Consider the following 25,470-nt stretch of genomic DNA (forward strand, 5'->3'; position numbering starts at 1 on the left):
TTTATTAGGTATTGTCTAATAGTGTCCTGGTGCGTTCTTGCATCTGTAAAGGCCAGGAACGTGTCTTGTAAAGCTGTATGCAAGGAAAGTTGAGAAATTTTTCCAGAAGCCGCATTGTGCTGATTTTTTGCACAAGCGATCCCAACACTTTGTGATTTGTAAGCCCTAGTTTAACACGTTTGAGAGTTGTGAGATGTCAGGATTGTCAGGGTTTGTCACTCTGAGCTCTGCCGGATCTCTGTGTCTTCTCTTCCTTTTAATTGCAAGGGCCCATGTGGCCCGTTTTTGGCCCGTCATGAATCTTAAGGGTGGAGACAAGTAAACGTTCTTCTTTTCTTTACCCACAATTCCTTACGAGCACTCTCTCCTTGTTGAGTTCTTCCGAAAGATTAACGAGCTTGATTGGCACATAAACCTTTGTGGACCCAAGCCTGCTTCTCCCGTGTCTTCGAAGAAATGAATGTGCGCTCCACAAACGTTTATGCCAAAGACTTGGTAGTCTTTAAAGACTCTGGTTCAAGACTCTCCTGCTACAGGCGACCAAACGTGGCCGCCTCCTTGGGAATCTCTTTGTTGAGAACCTCCTTCTGTTGGAAGGAATCTGGCCTTCCAAGGAAGCTGGGAAGCCAGCGACGTCAGACGGCTCTGATGGTTGGGAGGCTTGAGAGCATGTTGTTTATACAGTGGATGAGACAGGAAGGTGACCCGTCTGAAACATGGTTCGGGCTTGTAATGGCTTCTCCTGTCTTGTGCATGGCAGATTCTAGCTCAGAGGAGGAGGAGGAGGAGGAGGATGAAGAAGAAGAGGAAGAGGCGGACAGCTGTGGCGTGGGGGGCAGTGACCGACTTTCATCCCCAGCTTTGGATGAGAGCGGCTTGGGCCTCCTTGCCCGGTTTGCGGCCAGCGCGATGCCGAGCCCTGTGATTCCCCCGTCTCTTTCCATCGTCCAGCTGGAAGCCAAGCAGAAGGCAAAGAAGAAGGAAGAGAGGCAAAGCCTGATGGGTAGGTTTTGCTGTGGCTTTGCGGCCAAGCCCGCGTGTTATGGGCAGAGCTGGGAAACGCGATCCCAGAATCGTTGGGTTTGTTACCCGGGTCGGTGGCTCCCAACTTTGGGTCCCTGGACGTTCTTGGACTGCGACTCCCAGAAAGTCTTGCCAGGATAGTGAGCGGTGAAGGCAACTCTGGGAGTTGCAGTCCAAGGACATCTGAGGATCCAAGGTTGGGAACCACTGACTTCGACTTAAACCCCCCCACAGTCTCCTAAGGAGGAAACCTTGCCCAACTCAAGTTTCACACCGAGATCTCTAGCTAAAGTGAACTTTTCAAGTAAGGCAGAGTCCAGAAGAGCGCGCAGTCAGAAAAATTCCCGAATCACAGCATGGAGCTAGAAGGACCAACAAAGGTATTCCAGTTTAGGGTGTACTATACAGTAGGGCTGTGGGATCTGCAGTGAACGGTTTCCAAATCCCGGCCTCCCATTGGGATCTCGGAAAACGTGGAAGTAGGGAATGCTATTCAAGGCATGATCTGTGGCTCCCTCTAGTGGCCAGTTCTGGTAAATACATAAGGGGGTGTTATTTAGTATTTCAAGCAGTGGATAAGTGAATCAGCGGATACTGATTCTGTCGATCGGGGGGGGGGGGTTCCTACTGTATACAAGAATTAACCTCTCCATTCCTGGCCAGGAAATGGGAGGCAGAAAGACAATAACAACCTCCTTGTGTCAAAAGCAGGAAGAGAAATGGGTAGTAAAGATCCTAGCAGGATAAAGAGACCTCCGTCGTCTCTTGCTACCTCCCCTTCACCCTTGCCTCCCCCACCTGCCTTCCACTCCATGAATAATTGAACTTCCACTTTCTGAAATTCCCCCGGGGGGGTTGCCTGCGACTGCGGAAATGCCCCCGAGGCAAGATCGTTCGGAGTCAGACAGCTCTGTAAAAAGCTCCATCTATAAAACCCCTCTATTAATATGTATTAAATGATAATGGGATTTATCGTGGGCTTCAGAATGGGAAACAGTGTCTTTCGGTGGGAGGCTGGGTTATTTTTAGCCTGTCCTCTTCCTGCTCCATCGGGGGGGGGGGGGAATCTCATCTCCCCCCCCCCATGGAGCAGGATTTCTCATCCCCCTCCCTTTTTCTAATTGCAAATGGATAAAACTGGGGTCTGGTGGTCTTTTTGCTTCCTCTCACCCCACTTGAAATATCTTGATACCAATGTATACAGAAATATCTGCCTCAAGATAGCTTACAATAATTGTGTGCCCCCACATCAGTTCTGGCTTGCAGCAACCTTTCCGTGGGTTTCTTGGTAGAAAGTAGTCCGAAGTGGTTTTACCCTTCCCTTTCTCTGGGGGGCAACCTTGGGACGGTGCAGCTGGCCCAAGGCCACCCAGGCTGGCTCTTCCTTTAAGAGACCCAGTGGGGAATCAAACTCCCAACCTCTGGCTTTACAGCCAAGTACCTAAACCAATGAGCTGTCCAGCCAGATTCAAGATAGCTTAGATTCAAATCCATGGAGGAGGAAGAGGAGGAAAGTTCCATCCATTGCTGTTAATACTAAGAGTGCAATGGAGCTTCCACAGTCAGGAGCAGCGTACCACGAAATCCTTCCAATGACCCCAGGTTGGTAATTGAGTCACACACTGTGCAAAGGTCCATCCAAAAGACATTAGGTTAGGAAAGGCTGCTTTGTGTGTCCATGGAAATGTTTGCTGCCTGCCACACGATGATGAATGGTTGCTGTTGATTAGGCGGTGAGAAATGCAATATATAATTTTAATGCGGTCTTATTCCAGTTATAGAACGGGCTCCAATTCCCTCCAAGGAGGTCAGTGCTGAGGCTGAGTGTTTGAGGCTCAGGGGGGAAAGCCACCCCACTGCTCGAGCCGGGGGGGGGGCTTTCCAGGACGTATACCATTGATGGAAGCAGAGTCTCAGATATCCATCTGTGAAATAAAAGGAGGGTGTGGTTATTTTCTGGGTGCAAGTGACACACAAACACCGGGAGAGGGGGGGATTTCCACCAGCATTTTTCCCTGAAATTTGCTCCTTTAGTGGGAGTGTCAATGGAGGCATTGGCCCGAGGCGGTTGAAGAGAGAAGGGGGGCACGCACAGAAGTTACAGCCCGGAGCTGAGATCTGACAGGAGGACAGAGGAGAAAGGAAACTCTCCTCGCTTATCCACCAAATGACTGGAGTCTGAGCATCCTTTCCCCCCAAAAGGTTTGGGTAAGCGAAGGAGAGAAACGGGTTTTTGGAGATCCAAAGCCGGTGCCGGGAAGTTGTGCTCTAACAAATACAGATGTTTTCTTGGGAGGAAACAGATTAAACCTGGGCAGGTCCCTCTTTTAGTACAGCCTCCAGGAATAGGGGAGACCTCAGGAAGTAAGGTGAGAAGTTGGAGTTCCCTGAGAGTCAACCGTCTTCACAAGTCCCAAGGGTCTCTCTAGATCTGTGGCTCCCAACCTGGGGTCCCCAGCTGTTCTTGGACTAGAACTCCCAGAAACCCTGGCCAGCATCACTAGTGATGAAGGCTTCTGGGAGTTGTAGTCCAAGAACAACTGGGGACCCCCAGTTGGGAACCCACCACTGCTCTAGGGGCTGCTTGAGTTGCTTTGACTTATGAGCTGCTTTTCCTGAGAACCGACACGCAAAAAGAGTTAACATTTGAAAGCAAGGACAAAGCACCAACAGAGGAAGAGAACAGAGGTCTACTAGTCAGAACCTGCAGTTGGTGCCCCCCCCCCCAAAAAGGACCAGTGGCTAGACTGTTCCCATGGGAAATGCAAGAGGGTTGTTACAGGACATACAATACATTTTGTACGTTGCTATTGCTTTGAAGTCTTTAGTTTGTTGTCACTGCATACAAGATTGCTTTTATGACTTCTGGCAGGAAAACGATTACAATCTGGGGGTTTATGATCTGTAGGTGTGCCTTCCACATCTATTTTTTTGTGTTTGATTTGCTCCCCCCCAAAAATCAATCAGCATTTTAATCAGGTTCTAAAACTCCCCATTTCCCAACACCCGTTCAAATGGCTAGTGTGTTGTGTGTTGGGATGCTGTGGGGCAGAGGGGGGTGCCAGAGTCTTGCACCACCCAAATTGGACCAATTGGTTCAAGGTGGTGGCTTCTCTTGACTTGGTCCACCACTTCTCTCCCTCTCCCCCGCTTTAGGGACAGAGTTTGAATACACGGACTCGGAGAGCGACGTGAAGATCCGAAAGAAATCGCCCTCCGGGCTGCTACGGGGAATCAAGAGCTTGCTGGAACCAAGCAACACCACCTCTGTACAGTCGGGGAGCGTTGTGGATCCCACTACAGGTGGAAGCGTGGAGAAGGCCAAGATGCCCCCTGAGAAGAACCGGAAGCTGAAGAAGCTCAAGTCTCCCAAAGACATGACCTTTGAGTTTGGCCCGGAAATGAGCGACGATGACCTATGGAACCGGCGGAGGAGCGAGCGGATTTTCCTCCATGACGCCACCATGTCCTCGGCCGTGCTGTCCCCTGCTACCACCACCCCGGCTTCCAAAACCAACCGCTGTGTGAAAGGGACGCCTCTGAGTCCCAAAAAAGAGGGAAGCAAAGGGAAGGAGAGGAAGGAACTCACTAAGGTATGAACCAGAAGGTATTGGAAAGATGTGAGCCATGCTGCTGTTGGATCCTACACCCAACCCCCCCTGCTCCGTTGGGCTTTGCTTGCTGACCTAGCATGGCTACCTCCCTTCTTGCTCTGATGTGCTGTTTGAGCTGTATTGATTGGGAATTTTCTTGTTGTTTTGGTTGTGCAGAAGAAGAAAAGCAAAGACGGTCCATTCTGCTCTTCTTCCTCCTCCTCCTCCTCCTCCTCCTCCTCCTCCTCTTCTTCTCTCTCCCCTCCGGGCACTGCCAGCTCTCCACCCGACCTCCAAGCCAGCTTGGCCAACTCCCTGGGCGCCAGCAAGAAAAGGAAAGCCAAGAGCAAAGCCAAAGAGGTGAAGAAAGAGGTAAGGGCCAGCGGTTTTCTGGGGGGAAATTATGTGGTGGGAGGGAGCAAAGGTGGGAGCACATCAGAGGAGAAACTGAGGCAGACAGAAACCTTTGCCTCTGAAGCTCTACGGACGTTGCCCTTGCGAAACTTTAAGCCGCTCTGGATGTCGCACCATGAATGACAACGTGCATAGGATGGAATCCTGGTTAGACTCTTTGTACATCTAGTTCAATATTCATTGCTCTTGTTGGCTGTCTGTGGTCTTGGACAGACGAATATGAGCTTCTTTGACAGGGGCTCAAAAACATTTGTGTAAATCACCAATGGCTCCTCCCTTTGTATGAGGGGATGAGTCCAGATATCTAACCCTAATAAAGTGGTAAAAGGGGTTGTTTATACACTAATGCCCCACTAAAGCACTCAGGATGCGTTCTAGTAAAATAGAGTATTAACCGAATCAGCACTACATGGGGTCATTTTAACCCACTGGTAGAAAGTGGGGAGACTGGGCCCAAGTCTCCTCAAGGCCTGGTCTACTTCCTTTACGTAAACTAGGTTTCCATTACCACAAAATGGCTGCCTGAGCATGCGCGCTGTAGCGAATCAGCGCTAAACAAGGCAGCACTATGTGAGGTATTGCTGTAATCTATAAAAAAAGGATTGGCAAGTGTTCGCTTTGGGGTTAACATACTGGCATTCAGCCACTAAAGAAAAATAGTTGGTGAATGTGGTAAGAGAAATATATCAATATCTAACTGAATCAACACTACGTGGAGTCATTTTAAACAACTGGCGCAAAGTGGGAAAAACTGGTCCGGTTCAGTATTCCAAAATGGCTGTCTGAGCTTATGTGCTGTAGCGAATCAGCGCTAAACAGTAGATCAATATCTACCCTGGACCATATCCAGCTAGGAGACTCTAAAGTAGCTGATGATGGAAGACCTGGATAGTCACTTCTAACCAAAGCAGGCAAATTTTGGGGTGCATCAACTAAGACACTCACTCAGAGTGAGACAGCACCATGGCGTGATGAAGCATTTATTTGAAAAATTGCATCACCTACCAGCAGTCTGAAATGGCACCGGTCACTACCATTTTCCTCTGGACAGGTAGACCAGCTCTGAATGAAACAAATGGGTCAGATTTGCATTATTATTATTATTTTCTTTATCACTCTGCACAATTAATTCCAGAGTTTTGCATAATTTATTTTGAACTGCATGAACCCGGAAAATCTCTCTCTGTGTGTGTTTTGGCCCTGTTTTGCATAATTTATTCCAAGGCTTTTGCTGTTTTGCATGATGGATGCTGGTTTTAATAGTCACCAGCTTCGGCAAGGTAGCTGTAATCGCTAGAAACCCGACTTGACCTCCTTTCTGTCTTCTGAGATTTCGGCAAGCATTGCCCATTTACTGTGAATCGGCCATGAGGACTAGAAACATCCCTTTAAAAACAAAGGCAGAATGAAAGCTGAAGTTCTTTAGAAGATTCAGGGTCCATGTCTCCCCCCCCAATCTCTGCACAATATTCAACCTCACTTGTTTTCATTTATGCCCCATCCTCGGCCAGCCACTGCTGAAGAATCCTTAATAATAAAGAACAGTAATCATGTGCTGTCAAGTCAATTCTAACATATGGTGGCCCTTTTCAAGTAGAGCATACTCAGAAGCTTCCCTTTTTCAGGTGGGAGCCCTGGGGCTGCGCAGCTGGCCCAAGGCCACACAGGCTGGCTCTTCTCCCAAGAGGCCCAGCGGGGAATTGAACTCCCAGCCTGTAGTTCCACAGCCAGATAGCTAAACCACGGAGCTATCCAGAAGCTCATTGCCTCCTGATGCACCATTAAGGAAAGGGAATGTTCTCCAGGTCCCCTTGGGATCATTTCTAGTACCTAACTTGGCTTTTTGCTATCAGATTCTCCCGCCCTTATGGGATGCATATCTCTTGTTTGGAGAGCCAAAGAAAATGGGAAGGAACAGGAGCAATCACGGGATCATGGAGTTGGAAGGGGCCTATAAGAAGGAGACCAACCTCCTCCTCAATGCAGAAATACAACTCAAAGGGTATCTGCCAGGTGGTTGCCCAATTTTCTCTTGAATTGCCTCCAGCAGTGGAGCGCTCACCACCTCTTTAGGTCATTGGTTCCATTGTCGTACTGCTCTAACAGTTAAGAAGTTTTTCCTGATATTCAGCCTAAATCTGGCTCCCTGTAACTTGAGTCCGTTGCTGTGTGTCCTCCACTGTGGGATGGCGGAGAACGGATCCTGCTCTTCCTCTGGATGCTAGCCTTTCAAGTATTTGGAAACGTGCTCTCCATGTTTCAGTGGGCCACAGTGGAAGGGTTTGGGCAAATGTCTTCTGCTTTGGTTCCCATCCAGAACCGGGGGAAGGGAGGAGCTGTTAGCAAGCTGATGGAGAGCATGGCGGCAGAGGAAGATTTTGAGCCGAACCAGGACAGCAGCTTCTCGGAGGACGAGAATGTGCCACTGAGCATGCTTTTGGAAAGGCCGCTTACTCCAGGTGAGAGAGGGTCCCTGGTGGAGGATGATTCTTTTTGCATTGCCCCAAAAACTAGGTAGTAAAAGCTAATTTTTGTTTAAAAAAAAGTATCTGTATATATATTTTAGGCACTTAAAACATTTTAGTACGGTCATTCAGTTTCCCCTTCCAAATAAGTTACAAACAAGCAGAAGAGACATAGCACTAAAGGAAAGAGCAATGAGGAGGGAAGAGGGGCAAAAGCAAACTTGTGCTCCAATTGCTAAAAATTAAAAAGTAGTTCTTGTACAATCATCTGGGAGCAAATGAAGGGAGAAAGATGAACATAGTAGAGATGCTTCTTCCCCCAGAGCTGAAGAAATGGCTTTGCTTCTCACCTTTTCGAGATGGTATTTTATTTTTATTCTAAGGTACTTTAAGGGTAGATTAGGTTGAGTAGTGTTGAAACTTGGCTCAAGAGCTACCCAGTGTGCAGAGTGGTTGTTCTGGATTCGAATCTAGATAGGCTTTGGCTTAATCCAGCGTGCCTGTCCATCAGCAGTGGAGTGTTAGAAAGAAGGAAGACATTAGAATACGGTGCAGGGAGTAAATCTTGGCAAAACAGGAAGGGGTGAATGTTGGCCATCAGCAACTGGATAAGTTCCCTATGCTGTGTGCCGAGAAGGTTGTTTCCCTGTATCAGTGCACAGCGCAAAAGCCATGTGAGCCAAGGATGCAGGAAAGGATCACGGCTAGGAAAGGTTTCCTCCCTGTTTTACACTGTCTGGTGGTAGCTCTCTGAGATCCTATATAGAGGTCCTTTTAAGCCCCAACTCGAGATGGCAGGGACGGAACACGGAACCTTCTCTGTAGAAGGCATGGCATGTTCTCCTCTTTCCTCAAGGAATCTCTGCCTTCCAAGATTTAGGATGAGTTGGGCATGTCAAGAAGGAATTTAAGCGTGGTGGCGCTGCGGGTTAAATGCAGAAGCCTCTGGGCTGCAAGGTCAGAAGACCTGTAGTCATAAGATCGAATCCATGCGACAGAATGAGCTCCCGTCGCTTGTCCCAGCTCCTGCCAACCTAGCGGTTTGAAAGCATGCAAATGCAAGTAGATAAATAGGGACCACTTCGGTGGGAAGGTAACAGCATTCTGTGTCTAAGTCGCACTGGCCATGTGACCACGAAAGATTGTCTTCGGACAAAAACGCTGGCTCTATGGCTTGGAAACGGGGATGAGCACCGCCCCCTAGAGTCGAACACGACTGGACAAAAATTGTCAAGGGGAAGCTTTGCCTTTACCTTTTTATAGATGGGTGGGGCTGTTGCGTTTGACCATGCTGCTAAGGCAGATCTTATCGCTCATTCTCCATCATCCCTACAGCCCCCCGTTCGTGCATCATCGACAAGGATGAGCTGAAGGACGGCCTGCGGGTGTTGATCCCCATGGATGACAAGCTGCTCTATGCGGGACACGTCAAAACCGTCCACTCTCCAGACATGTAAGCAAATGGACATGCCTCCAGGGAACCCATGCCAACACGGTACACCCCAAGCGCTTGGGGTTCTGGCAATCTCCGGTTCTTGTTTTCTTACTTTGAGTTTAAAAGAACACTTGAGGGGGTGGGAAAGGAAGCCTCAGAGGCTTGTCAGGTTGCCCAGAGAGAGAGAGAGAAGGGTAAATCCGACTGCCCTACCTGGACTTGTTGCTGATCACTTGACGGAGCAAGAATATTGATTAAAACGTTTCTAGATTGCCCTGCATCTCAATGGTGGGTCCCTGCTGGGTGGAGTTATCCTCTGAGCTGTCATTCAGCTTTCCAATCTTGGCTCTAGGAAAGCAGCCCTTTTCCAGTTCTGGTTTCCTTCCTTGAGTGACTAGATTTCTAGGCTGGCTTTGGGACAATTTTGTGATAGACCAGCCAAGAGACTTTACGAAAAGAATAAAATAGGAGGTTTCTCTGTGTTCCAGAAACCAGCAGACAGAATACAGTGGGGAATTCCCTCCCCCCCCCAACACTAAGCAGAATTGATCTTTAGTTCCCTCCTCTGTCCAACCCGCAATAGATAATTCTGTTTTAATCCTGAGTCATTTGAGGGTTTAAGTAATAATCATGTGACATCGTCAATTCAGACTTCCAGGGCTTTCTAGGTAGAGAGAAGTGGTTTCCCCTTCCCTTCCTCTAGGGGGAGCCCTGCGACTGTGCAGCTGGCCCAAGGCCACCCAGGCTGGCCCTACTCCACAGACGGCCTCGTGGGGGAATCAAACTCCCAACCTCTGACTCCACAGCCAGACACCTAACTCATTGAACGATCCAGCCCAGCACCTTAAAAATACATAGGCATAAATATATAGAGAGATATAAATATGGATATAGATACAGACATATATAAATATATTTGACGATACAGAGATGTAAATATAGTGTCAGATATAAATATGGATGGAGATGGAGGCCTAAATGTAAATACAGTGGTGCCTCACAAGATGATGTTAATTCGTTCCACGAAAAACGCTGTCTTGAGAAAACATCGTCTTGCTAAACGCAGTTCCCCATTGGAATGCATTGAAATCTATTTAATGCGTTCCAATGGCGAAAAATCGTCTTGTGAAAATTATCCATAGAAAACATGGTCTTGCGAAACGCGGTTCCCCATTGGAATGCATTGAAATCTATTTACTGCGTTCCAATGGGGAAAAATTGTCATCTTGCAAAAATCGTCCATAGAAAACATCGTCTTGCGAAGCGCAACAGCGATCGCAAAAACCAATCGTCTTGCGGATTAATCATCCTGCGAGGCAATCGTCTGGCGAGGTACCACTGTAGTTATTTAAAAATTTTTTTTGGAAAAAAAAGCCAGAGGCATGCAAAACATCAGCAGAATTGAGGATGAGCATAATGCTACTGGGTCATAATGCCAAGCTGTGCTTCATGCAGAATTTGGAGTGTTATAATTCCCTTGCAAGCAATATAACCCAGTTTTTCATATGCCCGTGCACAGTTCTGATAGCTGTGCAAAAGTGTCTTTGTTGCGTTTCCTGTATTTCTTAACATTTGTTTGCCATTATTAACCAGGTGAGCACTTCTGATTTTCAGATCAAAACTAGTCATTTGATAAGGGGTGGGCTACTTAAATGGAGCCCATGTTCGCACCCACCCACAAACACACATGCCGCATCAACCCAAACCAGAACACGCCCGGTGCTGGTTGCACTGAAGGACAATGAATTGTTTGCTAATGAAATTCTGATTTTAGAAAAGCACTCCAAGGCCTGAAAAAGTCTCTCTGATGGGTTTTCTTTTCTTTTCTTTTTACATCTTGATGTCTCTCAGCTGCATCCTTCTTCTCTTCCTACTTCACTGTTGCGTTTTGGGTCTGTACGTTTCAGATACCGAGTGGTAGTGGAAGGAGAGCGTGGGAATCGGCCCCATATTTATTGCTTGGAACAGCTGCTGCAGGAGGCGGTAAGTCCCTAATTCTCTGGGAATACGTTCCAGTTGTCCTTCTGAGAATGAAAGAAGAAGCCCGGGTCTCTGTTGCTCGGAAAGGAAGTTCCCAGCAGGCATTGGGGCAGGAACAGGAAGCTTGAGCAGAGCTAGGCCTAGCTGGGCCTCAACACCTTTCGGTTTAGGCCTTTCTTCTAGGTGAGCCACCCTCAGGTGTTAGAAAGGCACCTGTAAAGTAGGTAGAATTCCCAAAATGGGAATAGTGGTATTTATAGTCCAGAAAAAGCTGAAAATCCCACCCCTGTTTCCCAACAGTGTTCTCTTTACCCCAAATCTCTCTTGTTCACCTCATCTCATTGCTGAAGCCTTTGGTTTTAGCATGGGATGAGGGAGATCTGAATGCTGCCATCCATAGCAATGTCTTTGGACATTTTTTATAAGAAAGTCGTGAACAATACCGTTCCTTGGTTTTCATGCATTTGTATACCTACCCAGAAGACACGGAGCTTTCCCGGATGCTTCCCAAATAATGAGGATCTTAAAATACCCAAATGTGATGAAACACAGTGCTAGAGCAAATAAATAAATAAATAAAAATTTAAAAAATAAAAAAAATTAAAATAAAAAATAAAAAAAATCAAAACAATGACAAGATTTTTGTAGTTCAAAGCAAGCAACAAGGAAAGAGGACAGAGACCCACAACTGGGGAGCCATCTGAAATGAAACCAAGGCATTTTGGAAAGTGAAAAATCAAAGAAGCTCCAGAGAATGAAAAGCTAGTGGCTTTGCTGCTGGAAAGACTCTACAGCAAGCGCTCGATGGCCTCATCTTGGAAGCTTCTCTAACTGGGGTGCCAACACTGACAAGGCCCTGCTGCTGATGGAGTTAGTTCTCTCTCAGCCTAATGTGAATCAGATCCAGGGAACCCTTAGCCCTCCAGATGCTTTGGAGGCCAAGTCCCAAATTCCTTGCCAGCAGTTTGTTATGGTTTGCTTACCTGCCGAACAGGTGTTCAGCGCTTCAGAGCCCTACCTCTTCTGACAGGTGGCCACTTGGGGGCGGTGGTCTAGCTTCCCTGGCCCACCTCCTCTGGGTGATGCCTCCGATTGGGTGCCCACCAGAGGCGGGGGGGGCTTTGCAAGCGCTGAACCCCTGTTCGGCCGATAGATGAACCGGTGCGAATCCATGAACCACCGGTTCATGCCCGTCTCTGCTTGCCAGTGGCTGTGCCAGCTGAGGGTCCCAAGAGGTGAAGCACAGCCTAAAATACATCATATGCATACAACACAGGGTGCTCTGCCACTGCGTAACGGCTCAGAAGAGGACCTGAGCGTTGTATTTGCTTTGCACCCATTCTGCACCCTCCAGCTTCTTCTCACGACCTTCTATAGGAGGTCATTGTTCCCGCCAAGGGAGGAGAAAGCCCTCTTTGGCATTGATAACAGAGAAGGTGCCCCCGAGGCTAAACCAGCTGCCGATACTTCCTCCCACATAGATCATTGATGTGAAACCCCCTTCGGTGCGCTTTCTTCCGGAAGGGACGCGGATCGCCGCTTACTGGAGCCAACAGTATCGCTGCCTCTACCCAGGAACCGTCGTCCAAGGTGAGGCCGCGCCAGAGTTCTGCAGAGATGGATGATGCGTAAGGCAGGAGGAAAGGACCAACACAGACCCTGTTCTGTGGGTTCCTGTCCATGTGGTCTCTAATGGGCAGTTGTGATGGGGAGAGATTTTGTGGTCCTCTGTATCTGTAACGGGTGATATAGTAGAGGTGTTTTCCTCTGGTTGCCCAGTGTCTTCTTCCTGTAATTCTTGTATATTCTCTCTTCAGGGGCTCATGATCAGGAAGAAGACCGAGACTTGATAACTGTAGAATTTGATGATGGTGACACTGGACGGATCCCCTTATCTCACATCCGGCTTCTTCCCCCTGATTATAAAATTCAATGTGAGTCTGGCTTTCTGCTACAATTCTGTAGAACATGTTCTTTCCCATCTAAGGAATGGTTTTGAATCGGCACGTTACTAAGCCCCAAGATGATGGGAACTCTCTTCCTTGGGTTCTTCTTTACTCTGAGTAGACTTGGTCACGCAGGAGGACAGAGACCGTTCTCAAGACCCTGGGAAGATCTCCCCCTTCGAATGGCATTCTTTTCTTTCCCAGACCAAACTTTGGGCCCTTCAGATGTTCTGGACTTCAATGCTCAGAGGCCTCGGTCAGCATGATCCGTGCTCAAGGAATCTGGAAGCTGAAATCGGACACATCTGGAGGGCCCAGAGGTTGAGAACCACTGCTGTGGGCCAACAACATGGAGCTTCCTCCAGTCTGCAGTGTCTAGAACACGGCTTCCCAACTTTGAGTCCCCAGATGTTCCTGGACCACAACTTCCAGAAATTGTCACCAGGACAGCTAGTGATGAAGCCTTCTGAGGGTTTTAGTCCAAGAACATCTGGAGAAACCCAAGGTTGGGAGCCACTGGTCTAGAAGCAATTAGGAGCTGCATTCTAGCTGTGGGCAGGGACCAAGGCAAAAGGGTGGGGCCAACAATGCTAACATATTTGAGTGTCATGTTCCCCTGCCAATAATTTAAGGCTTAGGAGAGGAGAAAAACTCTAAGTTGGTAATGGTGTCACAAGGAAGGGGCATGGCCACCTGGGAACCCCAGAGAGACAGAAGAGTCACAAGGAGGTGCTGATTCCTTTGGATGAATGTACCCTAATCCTGATCCAGTTCTCTACCCATCTTATGGACAATCGCAATAAGAAACTGATGGGATGATTGAGGGCTGCCTTGGACCTCACATGCAGAATGCCTGTGGTCGTTGGTTCCTACAGCTCATTCCAGTTCGAGCAGACCTCTGATGGGCTTCGGGGGGGGGGGTTGGGTTGTGGGGCAAGAGCAGCCCATCCCAAGAATGACTGTTGACTTTTCCAGGCGCCGAGCCCTCTCCAGCCCTCCTGGTGCCCAGCACGAAACGTCGCAGCCGCAAATCCAGCAAGGATACCGGAGAAGGGAAAGAAGGGAGCGGGGTAGGGTCGGAGGAGTCCGCCACGAAAGGCAAAGGGCGCGGAAGGAAGCCCAGCAACAAGCAAAAAGCAGGTACGGTGTCTGAATGAAAGGGAAGCCGCAGCACGAGGAACCACGTTGTCGTCAGTCAAATTATTCCCTCCTCCCTTCCCGCCCAGTATTGCCTGCTCTTCTCCAGGACAAGGGTGATCTTTTCTATCACCCAATATCCCGTTCCTTGTCTTTGGAAGTGATGGGGGTTAAAACTGGGGGCCTTTTGCAGGCACAGCAGCCAATTCCCATTAACTCTGACCTCTGAGGTTGGCCAAAACAGCTCTCACGGGCTGATGGACAGACCCAAAATGCCACGAAGGAATGTACAAGTTTTGAAACTTTCAAAACTTGTTGGGCTGACAAAAAAAGGTCACCTCCAGAATATCAGGCAACACATTTCACATCAATTATTCTTTGCCGGAGTGCTTCCAACCACCATCGGTGGTGGGGGCTAGCTGAAAACAGGCTTTGTGCCTTTACTCACAGTAGGGAGAAAACGACCGCTAGTTAGATAGCTTGGTGGTTTAGTCATCTAGCTGTCGAGCCAGAGGTTGGGAGTTTGATCCTCCACTTTTGCTTCCTAGGAAAAGAGCCAGCCTGGGTAGCCTTGGGCAAACTGTACAGTCCGGGGGCTCCCCCTAGAGGAAGGGAACGGTAAACCATTTCTGAACACTCACTGCCTTGGAAACCCTGGAAAGAGTTGCCATAAGTTGGAATCAACTTGTTGGCACACAATTATTATTATTTATGAAGAAGAGAAGCTTCTTCTCAGATGGTACATGCTGTGATAAGCACATGGCCCACGGAGTTTACTCTCCTTTTTTGTATTAATTTCTTCATACTCAAATGTATGCAGATTAAACTAGTGAATTAATCAGGGACAACTCCTCGAATCAACCAAGAGTTCTTTCCAACGAATCTACATGTCTTCCTGCCTATTAATTTATAAAAGCGGCATTAAACCAATCAGCAGGAAAGTCATTCCTGGAAGGGCAAAAAAATATGGCTAAATGTTAAGATATGTAAATAAGTGCATTTTGGGCTGAATTTAAAAAAAAAAGGCCCCTCCAAAACATCAAGGCACATGTTTTTAATGTGAGTTATTCAGCACAGGAGGACAGAAAATGTTTTATGGAACTGAGGGAAGAGAAGAGATTTAGGACTGCTTGGCGAAACCAGCAGCCTCTTCACTTGGAGATGCTAGCAGGGATTAATGGGTGCTGTAGTCCTGGGACGCCAAGGCAGGGAAGGATGATGAAGGCTTTTTTTTTTTTTTTTTTTGCTTCCACCTTCCTTAAGAAGACAGTTGGGACTTCATAGTGCTGAACAATATAGCTTTGACTTGTCTCCGTTGACTCAGTGAGTGTGGCCTTTCTGGGACCTTTGAGGAGCAACACCTAGAGATGGTGCTTTTTTTTTTTAATATTTGAGGGATTTCAGCCTCCAGAATGCAACTGGAATCTCCCAGGCGCCATTCTGAAGAGTTGCTGCAAGGCTGCATGGGAAGTGTAGTCTTGCTGCTCACTGGGACCTGTGCAGGAAGCCTCTCATGGAACTCCTGTATCCATCCAGCTTTGCAGCAAATTCAGGCCACCTTGGCAATGAGCAGGAGGTCCAGCTTCTCTTTTGTCCACACCTGAAACATGCAAAACGGAGTGGAATGGTGGTGAGCAAACCTTTCTTCCCACTCCCCAAATTTTTTTTCTAGGGGATTCTGGGAGGCGGGCGTTCCTAAAACACAGAAATCCCATCTCTAGTTGCAGAGTGACGTGAATGGGCTACTGCGGGTTTATTTTAACATTTGGCTGTTTTCCAGAAGAAGCTGTTCTATCAGAACAGACGAGCCAGGGGGAGACGCCAAGCAGCCCTACGCTTGTGGCAGAAAAGCCGCTCTGCAAGCAAGCGGTGAAAGGTTCGAAGAAAGCCCAGCAGGTTCCCTCCAGGACCTCCTCCACAACTCCCGTAGAAGAGAAACATCACAGCAAAAGTGGCAAGGTGAAAGTCTCCAGCAAACTACACAGCACAGCCCCGTCCTCCTTCCCGCCTTCGGCGTTCAGCAATGTCCGCGGCAGCGAGACCTACACGGAGATGTCGAGCCTTCTGGGGGCCTTCACTCCTTCCGAGGGCTCCTCCGTTAAGGTCAAATCCAAGAAAGGGAAATCTGCAGAGGAGTCGCCAGAGTTTGGGTCGAGCGCCAAAGCGCAGCGGAAGATTCCCGACAGCGAGATCTTGATCAAGCTGGACCACGAGGGCGTCATGTCCCCGAAGACGAAGAAGACCAAGGAGGCGATGAGGATGCTCGGAGATTCCAACCCGGCTGCCCGGAGGGAAGCCAAGAACGTCTTGGGGCTGAGCTACAACCCCATCGCAAGCCAAGCTGAGGTCAAGCACAAGTCTTCGAGGAGCAAGGCGGCTGGCAGGGAAAGCTCCACCCCGAACTTTGGGGGCAAGTTTGGCAGCTCTGGAGATAACCCAACTGCCTCCAAGGATCAAGAAGATAAAGGCCAGCCCAAGCCAGCGGGGGATGAATCGGAAAGTAACAGCAGTGGCAGCAGCTCCGAGTCTGAAGGAGAGGAAGAAGCAGAGAAGAACGGAGGGGGAGCCCAAGATGGCAGCTCCGCCAGCTCGCGGGCCTCCACTCCCATGTCTTCATCAAATTCCTCCTCCTCCTCCTCCTCCTCTAGCAGTAGCAGCTCTTCCTCCTCCTCCTCCTCCTCGTCTTCCTCTTCCACCTCCTCCTCTTCCTCCAGTTCCAGCTCGTCCTCTTCCTCCTCCTCCTCTTCCACCACCGACGAGGACTCCTCCTGCAGTTCTGATGACGAGGCCGCCGAATCCCAGCCAAACAGCTCTTCCGCTCAGCAGACCCTCCCTCCCAAACCCGCCAAGCAGGCGGGGAAGTCCCGCTCGGCCTCGCACGCCCAGGGTTCAAAGCAGCAGCAGCAACAGCAGCAGCAACAACAAGCACCACCACAAGGGGGAGCCAAGCAGCAACCGAGCGGGAACAAGAACCGGCCCAAGAAACGGGAGGGGATCCACCTGCCGACCACCAAGGAGTTAGCCAAGAGGCAGAGGCTGCCCTCGGTGGAGAACCGGCCCAAGATCGCCGCCTTCTTGCCAGCACGACAGCTGTGGAAGTGGTTCGGAAAGCCAACCCAGGTGAGGTTTCCTGCATGTTTATCTGTTGCAGCGAAACTGACTTAGGAGCTTTGTGGCATCTTAAAAACAACAGGGTGTGGGGTTTTTTTGGCATAAAATGTTGTGAACTGCAGCTCATCCTTTTGTGGGAGATAAGAGCTGCTGGACAGCTTGGCGGTGTAGGTCTCTGGCTGCAGAGCCCGACGTTGGGAGTTCGATTCTTCATTGGGGAATCCTTGTTAGGGGTTGAACGCCATGATGCATAGAGTCCCTTCCAGCTCTGAAGTTCTAAGAGGAGGATTTCTTGAGCCTCCGAGCATTTGTGGCTGCAGTATAGGGTGTAAAGCGTACTTGAGTAATCCTTCATTTTGGTGAGTTTAGCCTGTCTGTCGGATTCTAGCCTCCAGACACCAGTGATTTAGGAGACCGTCTCCCCCCCCCACTCCTCAAGCTCTCCATGATTTGTGCAAACTGCTTCTGCACAAAACAGGATCTTATACATCACCAAGTCACATCTGACTCACAACAACCCTCTGAATCGTTGACCTCCAGAAGGTGCTATGGTAGAGCACCCTGCTCAGGTCTTGCAAACCAAGGTTGTGGCTTCATTTATGGAGTGAATCCATCTCCCGTTAGGTCTTCCTCTTTGGCTGCTGCCTTCCACTTCTCCCAACACAATTGGCTTTTCTGCCGACGCTGGTTTTCTCGTGAAATTGGCCGTCATGCTCTGGGCCTGACTCCCTCCAGAGACAACCTGAGGTGTGTGACAAACCCAGACCTACTGGGATATGTCACACAGTTACACTAAGCTGCCACCAACCATTCCCTTTAAGAAGTCACACAGACCAGGGATGGATTTTTAAACAATAAAAAGAATAAGGTTTATTTAAATACACACAGGGAAAAATAAACAATCAGGTGAATAGGATAAAGTAACGTGGCTTATTCTCACTCATACAAGCATACAGTTTGGTTCACCCAGAACCTTAACTTGAAGCACAGACCCTGAACCTATCAGTTCTGGCTAACCAACAGACACCTGAACCTATCAGGTTGGTACTCTGACACACAGTAGTACCCTGTCTGACACACAGACTCCCACAACAGCTTCTTCTTCCCAGCTGCTGCTTCGTCACAACCCAGTGTCTCTCAGCATCTCCCAGTTTCTCCTTCTCACCACACAGGCTTCACATTTATATACAGTACAGCCCCTCCTCCTGATGTCCCGCCTTCCACTCCCCATAGGATGGAACTTTCCCTCCAAACCCATGACAGACAGGTAACATCAGTGCTGTTATGTAACACCTCCCCTCTTTATAAGTTGTTTTGTAGGGGGAAAGCTAACGTGCTTTTCACCAAAAAACAACCTGTATAAAATACACAAAAACAGTTATACATACCATATAATACTTACTTATACTTACATTCTAAGTTAAACCATAGCAAATAGGCATTTAAACATTTACCATATACATTACATCAATTTACCTTTATTCATACAAACCAAATTCAAAACCAGGTACATTTTACTTTTTGTCATCATTATATACACATAGTCCATGTTCTTTCGCCGTCTTCATTCTTCAGGTCTTCTTGATAAGGCGTCAGCAACACAGTTCACTGACCCTCTGACCACCTTCACTTCAAAGTCATAGTCCTGTAGGTTTAAAGCCCACCTCATAAGTTTGCTATTGTGGGTTTTCATTGTCTTTAACCATTGCAATGGTGAATGGTCAGTACACAGAATAAAATGTCTTCCCCAGATGTAAGGCTTGGCCTTCTGGATCGCGTAGACTATGGCCAAACACTCCTTCTCCACGGTTGCCACATGTCTCTCACCTTTTTGAAGTTTCCTACTCAGGTAGGACACTGGATGCTGGTCACCATTCTCATCCTCCTGGCACAGAACTGCTCCTACCCCGCTGTTAGACGCATCGGTGTAGATGATGAACTCCCGGTCGAAGTCTGGAGCCCGCAGGACAGGATAGTTGATTAACGCCTCCTTCAACCTCTGGAACGCCGCCTCACAGTCGCTGGTCCACGGGATGCGGTCATCAGCCGTCTTCCTCGTCAGATCGGTCAGCGGAGCCGCAATCTCGCTAAACCTCGGGATGAACTTTCTGTAGTAGCCCACCAACCCAAGAAATGATTTGACTTTTTTCTTGGTGTTGGGTCTAGGCCAATCACGAACAGCTTCTATTTTGGCCTCCAGGGGTTTTATCATTCCTCCCCCTACCATGTGACCCAAGTATTTTATTTCTGGGCTACCCAGCTGACACTTGCTGGCCTTTACTGTTAGCCCTGCTGCACTTAACCTCTGCAGCACTAACTCCAGGTGTATCAGGTGATCTTCCCAGGTATTACTGAAGATCCCTATGTCGTCAATGTAGGCCACTGTAAAGTCACTGAGCCCTGCCAAGGTCTGGTCCATCAGCCTTTGGAATGTGGCTGGTGCATTTCTGAGACCAAAGCTCAGGACTCGAAACTCATAGAGACCAAAAGGGCTGCAAAAGGCAGTCTTTTCTTGATCCCTGGGATCAATTCTTAATTGCCAATATCCCTTTACCAGGTCCAATGATGAGATGAACCGACAACCCCCTATGGTTTCAATCAGGTTGTCTAGCCTGGGCATTGGGTAGGCATCAGGAGTGGTTACACGGTTTAATTTCCTGTAATCGACACAAAACCTAATGCTCCCATCAGGCTTGTCCACAAGGACTATCGGAGAGGACCAAGGACTAGAAGAGGGGACGATTATGTTCTCCCTAAGCATCTCGTCCAGCTCCTTCCGCACCTTGTCCCTATAGGGTCCCGTTACTCGGTATGGGGATACTGCCTGCGGGGGTGCATCCCCTGTGTGGATCCGATGCATCACTCCCTTCACTATCCCCGGCTTGTTGGAAAACACCTGTTGATATTTACTAAGCAGCATTTTTAGTTCTTGCTGCTGGTCTTGGGTGAGTGCAGGACTGATCTTTACCTCCTCTGGGTTGTATTTTACTTCCCCTCTACCCTCCCAGAAGGGTAACTCAGCTTCCTCGCTCTCAGCTGCTTTTATCGCGAATAAAACCCTCTGTTCCCCTCTGTAGTAGGGTTTTAGGGCATTCACATGAACCACCCTCCTTGCTTGGTTCTCCTCCTGCTCTATTAGGTAGTTCAGGTCTGACATCTTGGAAATGACCCTATATGGTCCTGCCCATTTGAGCTGCAGTTTATTCTCTCTGCAGGGCCTAAGCCAAAGCACTTCCTCCCCTGGGTCAAAGTGCCTCTCTCTAGCTTTATGGTCATACCATGCTTTCTGTCTGACCTTCTGAGCTTGCAGGTTTTCTGCTGCCAGCTCTAGATTTCTCCTTAGGTCATTCATCAAGGTGTCTATGTAAGTCACAACGTCTTGTGGGTCATCCTGGGTGATCTGCTCCCAATTTTGTTTGATCAAATCAAGGGGCCCTTTCACCCCTAAGTGTGCAGCAAACATGTCAGAGTGACCCCTTTGTAAGATCATGGGGCGATACTTTTCAGGTACCACCAGCTGACTTCTGATCCCATCTCCCCCTTTTGAGATATTCCTCAGGGTTTCTCTATATAAACTCCCCTTTTTCTCCAGAAATCTCACTGGGGTTTCAGGTGTTAGCTGGGCGTCAGTCACCTGTTCAAAACACTTTTGGAGAGTGGCGTCTGCCTTTTGCTCCTGTCCAAATCTGCTGTCTGTGGTTAAGGTTTCCACCACAGCTTCTGAACTCCCCTCTGCTTCCGTCTCTGGCTCATCATTACCCCCCTGAACTGTCCCTGTGGTGGCTTGTGAGCGTGTAATCACTAGCACCCGTTTCACATGTTCAGCCAGGTCATTTCCCACGAGCACGGCTGCTGGCAGAGTCGATGAAATCGCTAGCCGCCAATCTCCCCTCCAGCCTTGAAAGTTGACAGGTACCTCTGCTACTGGCAGAGAGATTACCTGCCCCTCAATCCCTGCCACCTTCATGCTCTCATTTGGGATTATAAACTCCCTAGGAATAATATCTGGATGGCACAGGGTTACCTGGGAACAAGTGTCCCGCAGCCCCTTATACTGACGGTCAAGTATTCCTACGTCCACCCCAGCTGTCTCAAACAACTGAGAATCTGTTTTTACCAGCAAGCAGCGCTTTACCTCCACAAGAGGACCATTTTCCTCAGCCTGATCAGCATAGGTAGCTGTTCCAGACTGAGTAGCCATGGCAACAGGCTCCCTCAGTGACACTGAGCCTTGCTCTTTCTGGACACAGAACACAGCTTTTGGCTTGGTCCCACTAGAATTCTGAGGCACCATTCCTTTTAGCTGCTTTAATTTCTCACACTCTGAGATTAGATGACCCTTTCCCTGACAGAAATAACATTTTCTGGTGTATTTTGATTCTCTCTCATCTTGTTTTGGTTTTCCCTCCAAAATCTGAGGTCTTAGTTTCATGTCTGAGGGCTTCCCTTCACCATGGGCCCCTCCCCCTTGCTGGTTTTTCCCTGGTCCCTGAGAGTACTTGCTGTAGGTTTCTTTGGGTTTGCCTACAGATTTCCCCTCACCCAAGGGCTTTCTGATTTGCGAAATAAAATCTGCGATCTCTGCGGCTGCTGCCACAGATTTCGGTTTCCTTTCCCTCACCTGGAATTTCAATTCCCCCTGCAGGACTGAATAGAACTGTTCCAGTGCTATCAAGTCTTTAAGCTGCTCATAGGTCTCTGTTCCCTCCTGCGATAGCCATTTCTCAAGCAGCCTCACCAATTGGGCCCCCACTTGGGTAAAAGTCTGCTCTGGCTTCTTGGTGAGGGACCTGAATCTTTGTCTCAGCTGCTCTGCATTTATCCCATGTCTGGCAAACACCAGTTTCTTAAACTCTGCAAAATCTTTCATCAGTTCCTCAGGCATCTCAGCATAGACCTCAGCCAGGCTACCACTGATTAAAGATCGCATGATGGTCATCTTCTCAGTTTCCCTCACTGAGAAGTCCACAAACGCTCTTTCCACTAAGGAAAAGAACACCTCAGGACAATCTCCCTTGTGGTACACAGGGAATTTCTTCAGGTCAGCTTTAGACAGTTGGCCTCCCTCAGAATCCCTATTGTTATTATTGTTCTGGTTCATCAGTTCCAATTTTCTTAATTCAAACGCCATTCTTTCTTTTTCCAGAGCAATTTTCTCTCTCTCCCTCTCCCTCTCAAACGCCATTTTCTCTCTCTCCAATCTTTCTTCTCTTCCCCTTTCCTCCATTTCAAATTGCCTCATCCTCAGTTCATGCTGTTGGGCTATGAGCAATTTTCTAAGTTCTGGGTTCTGCTCTCCTGTGCTGTCACCTTGCACTGAGCCAAATTCATCCTCAGAACCTTGGTCAATCTGGGGGTCTTTCACGTCACTCATTTCTGCCATCTGGCTTCGAGTCAAGGGCATAATCCCCCCTCAGAACAGGCTGCTTTAAAAAGTCAAGCCTCAGAATAAAACGACCACTTTTTTCCTTTTTGCCTCAGAACCAGCTCTCCCTAGAGATTGCTGCTGTTCTTCAGCACTAACTTGCAACAGTATCAAGTCAGAGCCTACCCCCCTCTGCTGGGCCTCTCAGCTGGCAAGCTAGCTCACTGTTGCTACGCAGTTTTGCCTCAGCTTTTTCCCGCCAAAACTAGGCTGCCTCAGAGCACCTTAATCTAAGTCTCCCCAGTTGGCACGTTCTTCTACTAGCGCACCTCCCCGTGAGGTACACCTAGAAGATTACCTACGCGCCTCAGACTGTCCCTGACTAGACCCCCCTTGCTCTGGGCACACTTGCCAAGGCTTTGCTGGACCGCTGGACAACTGGACCAGTCGTATCCCACACGCTGGACACCAATCAATGTGACAAACCCAGACCTACTGGGATATGTCACACAGTTACACTAAGCTGCCACCAACCATTCCCTTTAAGAAGTCACACAGACCAGGGATGGATTTTTAAACAATAAAAAGAATAAGGTTTATTTAAATACACACAGGGAAAAATAAACAATCAGGTGAATAGGATAAAGTAACGTGGCTTATTCTCACTCATACAAGCATACAGTTTGGTTCACCCAGAACCTTAACTTGAAGCACAGACCCTGAACCTATCAGTTCTGGCTAACCAACAGACACCTGAACCTATCAGGTTGGTACTCTGACACACAGTAGTACCCTGTCTGACACACAGACTCCCACAACAGCTTCTTCTTCCCAGCTGCTGCTTCGTCACAACCCAGTGTCTCTCAGCATCTCCCAGTTTCTCCTTCTCACCACACAGGCTTCACATTTATATACAGTACAGCCCCTCCTCCTGATGTCCCGCCTTCCACTCCCCATAGGATGGAACTTTCCCTCCAAACCCATGACAGACAGGTAACATCAGTGCTGTTATGTAACAAGGTGTTCAAAAAAAAAAGGCTCCAACCTCACTCAACCATTTCCCTTTGCTTCCACAGAGGCGTGGGATGAAGGGAAAGGCCCGGAAGCTCTTCTACAAGGCCATTGTCCGCGGGAAGGAGATCATCCGTATCGGCGACTGTGCTGTCTTCTTATCGGCCGGCCGGCCCAATCTGCCTTACATTGGCCGGATCCAGAGCATGTGGGAATCCTGGGGGAACAACATGGTCGTCCGAGTGAAGTGGTTTTATCACCCAGAAGAAACCAACCCGGGCAAGAAACTCAACGAAGGCAAGGTGGGTGGCCAAAAGCAGGGCTTCCTTACAAGGAATATGTCAAACCAGCTACCTTATAATGTGTCAGGTGGTTGGCTGGGACCCAGAAGGGAGAAACACAAGTTAACCGGTATACATCCAATAGTCTTAGAAATTGGAATGCGAGACCACTAGGTCTCAGGATGTAGACAAACAATCTTTATTCTGATTTAAAAATGAATTTCAGCCCACAGCCTCCTTCAGGAACTATGGATAAAAACAGAAATAAATTATTTATAAGCGATGGGCTCCGGGCGACCATCACTGTCTATAAGGAACGCTCATTTTTGTACTCTTGCAGACAGCATTGTATCAACGAATATGCATTCTGTTTTTTTTTTTCCATGTGAATACCTCACAACAAGGACTTTTGAGCAGGAATCTCTAAAACAGATAAAATGAGCTACGAGACTGGGGATGCCCATATCAGGTTATGAATCACAGCCACGTGACAGAACATATCGTGCATTTTTAAATCAGAAGAAAAGATGGTTTACATTTTGGACCCAGAAAGGAACAGCTCCAAGCCAACAAAGGGTTTTACCCTCTGGAAACCTCACTGATTATTCACTTAAAGGTCCTGGTCCTCATGCCACTTAAATACTTCTGCATCTGACCATGTGCAGAGTGCCTTTCTTTTTGCTGCTGAGTTCCTCCAGTTGGTACCATTAGACAGTGGTTCCCAGCTTTGGGCCCCCAGCTGGTCTTGGACTCAAACTCCCAGAAGCCTTTGCCACCTGCTGTGCTTGCCCAGGATTTCTGGGAGTTGTAGTCCAAGAATATTGGGGGGGACGACACCCAAGGTTGGGAACAACTGCTCTAGAAAAACATCAAAAAGAATGTGGCTGTTTTGTTTGTAGAAGGCTTTGACCATTGCTGGCTTGGGCTTAAAATCTCTCTTTTGCGATTCCTTCCTCTACGCCCTCCTGGATCCGTCTGGCATTCTGGATTTCAGCGCTGGGACCAGAAGTCTGGGCGAAGCCTGTCGACGGCTCTTCAGGTTTCCAGCCAGAGGAAAGATTTCATGGAGGTGGGTTCAAGCGGCAGATGATGGTTGGTGAGCGAGAGCTCTCAAGGGTACTCTTGGGTTGGCTTTGGGGGGGGGGCCTCTTGAAACTCTTAGTCCCAACGGTGTGGGTCAGACCAAGAGGACGTTTGCCCATGCTTGGGGTCTGTTATCCAACATGCCCAAAGGTTTTGTGACTCCTGGTCCTCCGGCTGGACTCACTGTCTCTTTGCTTATCATGCCACTTTTTAGCTAAGAGTGGCTCCAAAGTGGGTTATACTTAAAAGGCTACAAAGAGCTGCAATAGATACAGGATGTGTGTTTGCATGCATGTATGTGTGTGCCTGTTGGCTGAAGGATTCTGGGAGTTGTAGTTCCAAAAAGAAATGTCCCTGCCCAGCTGAAGGGACCTGTAGATGGGCTCCAGGGCTGGGCGCTGGAGTGGTTTAGGATGTGAGCTTCAACACTCTTGTGTAGTTCTTTCCCTGTAGCCATGAACAGCAAGAGTAAATAAGATAGTGAAATCCTATTGTACAGCTACGCCTGCATAAGTCTGTGTGGTGCAAGCAGTTCCCCTTTCCCTGTAAGGTGCAGCTGGGACCTCAGTGTGGGAGAAGAAAGTGAAAGGTCCAGGAGAAGACGAGGGGAAGGAAGAGGAGTTGTG

General features: G+C 48.5%; 1 protein-coding gene across 1 annotated transcript in view; it reads left to right on the forward strand.

The window, feature by feature from the left end:
* TNRC18 (trinucleotide repeat containing 18) overlaps positions 1–25,470 on the forward strand; it is a 91,937-nt gene that overhangs the window by 64,079 nt on the left and 2,388 nt on the right. Inside the window, 12 exon segments of the mRNA XM_078381265.1 lie at positions 761–1,003; positions 4,180–4,616; positions 4,794–4,988; positions 7,348–7,489; positions 8,831–8,948; positions 10,838–10,913; positions 12,392–12,500; positions 12,728–12,844; positions 13,832–13,996; positions 15,774–17,113; positions 23,546–23,782; positions 24,756–24,830. Coding sequence (XP_078237391.1) covers positions 761–1,003; positions 4,180–4,616; positions 4,794–4,988; positions 7,348–7,489; positions 8,831–8,948; positions 10,838–10,913; positions 12,392–12,500; positions 12,728–12,844; positions 13,832–13,996; positions 15,774–17,113; positions 23,546–23,782; positions 24,756–24,830 — 3,254 coding nt within the window.

Source organism: Pogona vitticeps, chromosome 13, assembly GCF_051106095.1.
Source record: "Pogona vitticeps strain Pit_001003342236 chromosome 13, PviZW2.1, whole genome shotgun sequence".
Classification (NCBI taxonomy): Eukaryota; Metazoa; Chordata; class Lepidosauria; order Squamata; family Agamidae; genus Pogona; species Pogona vitticeps.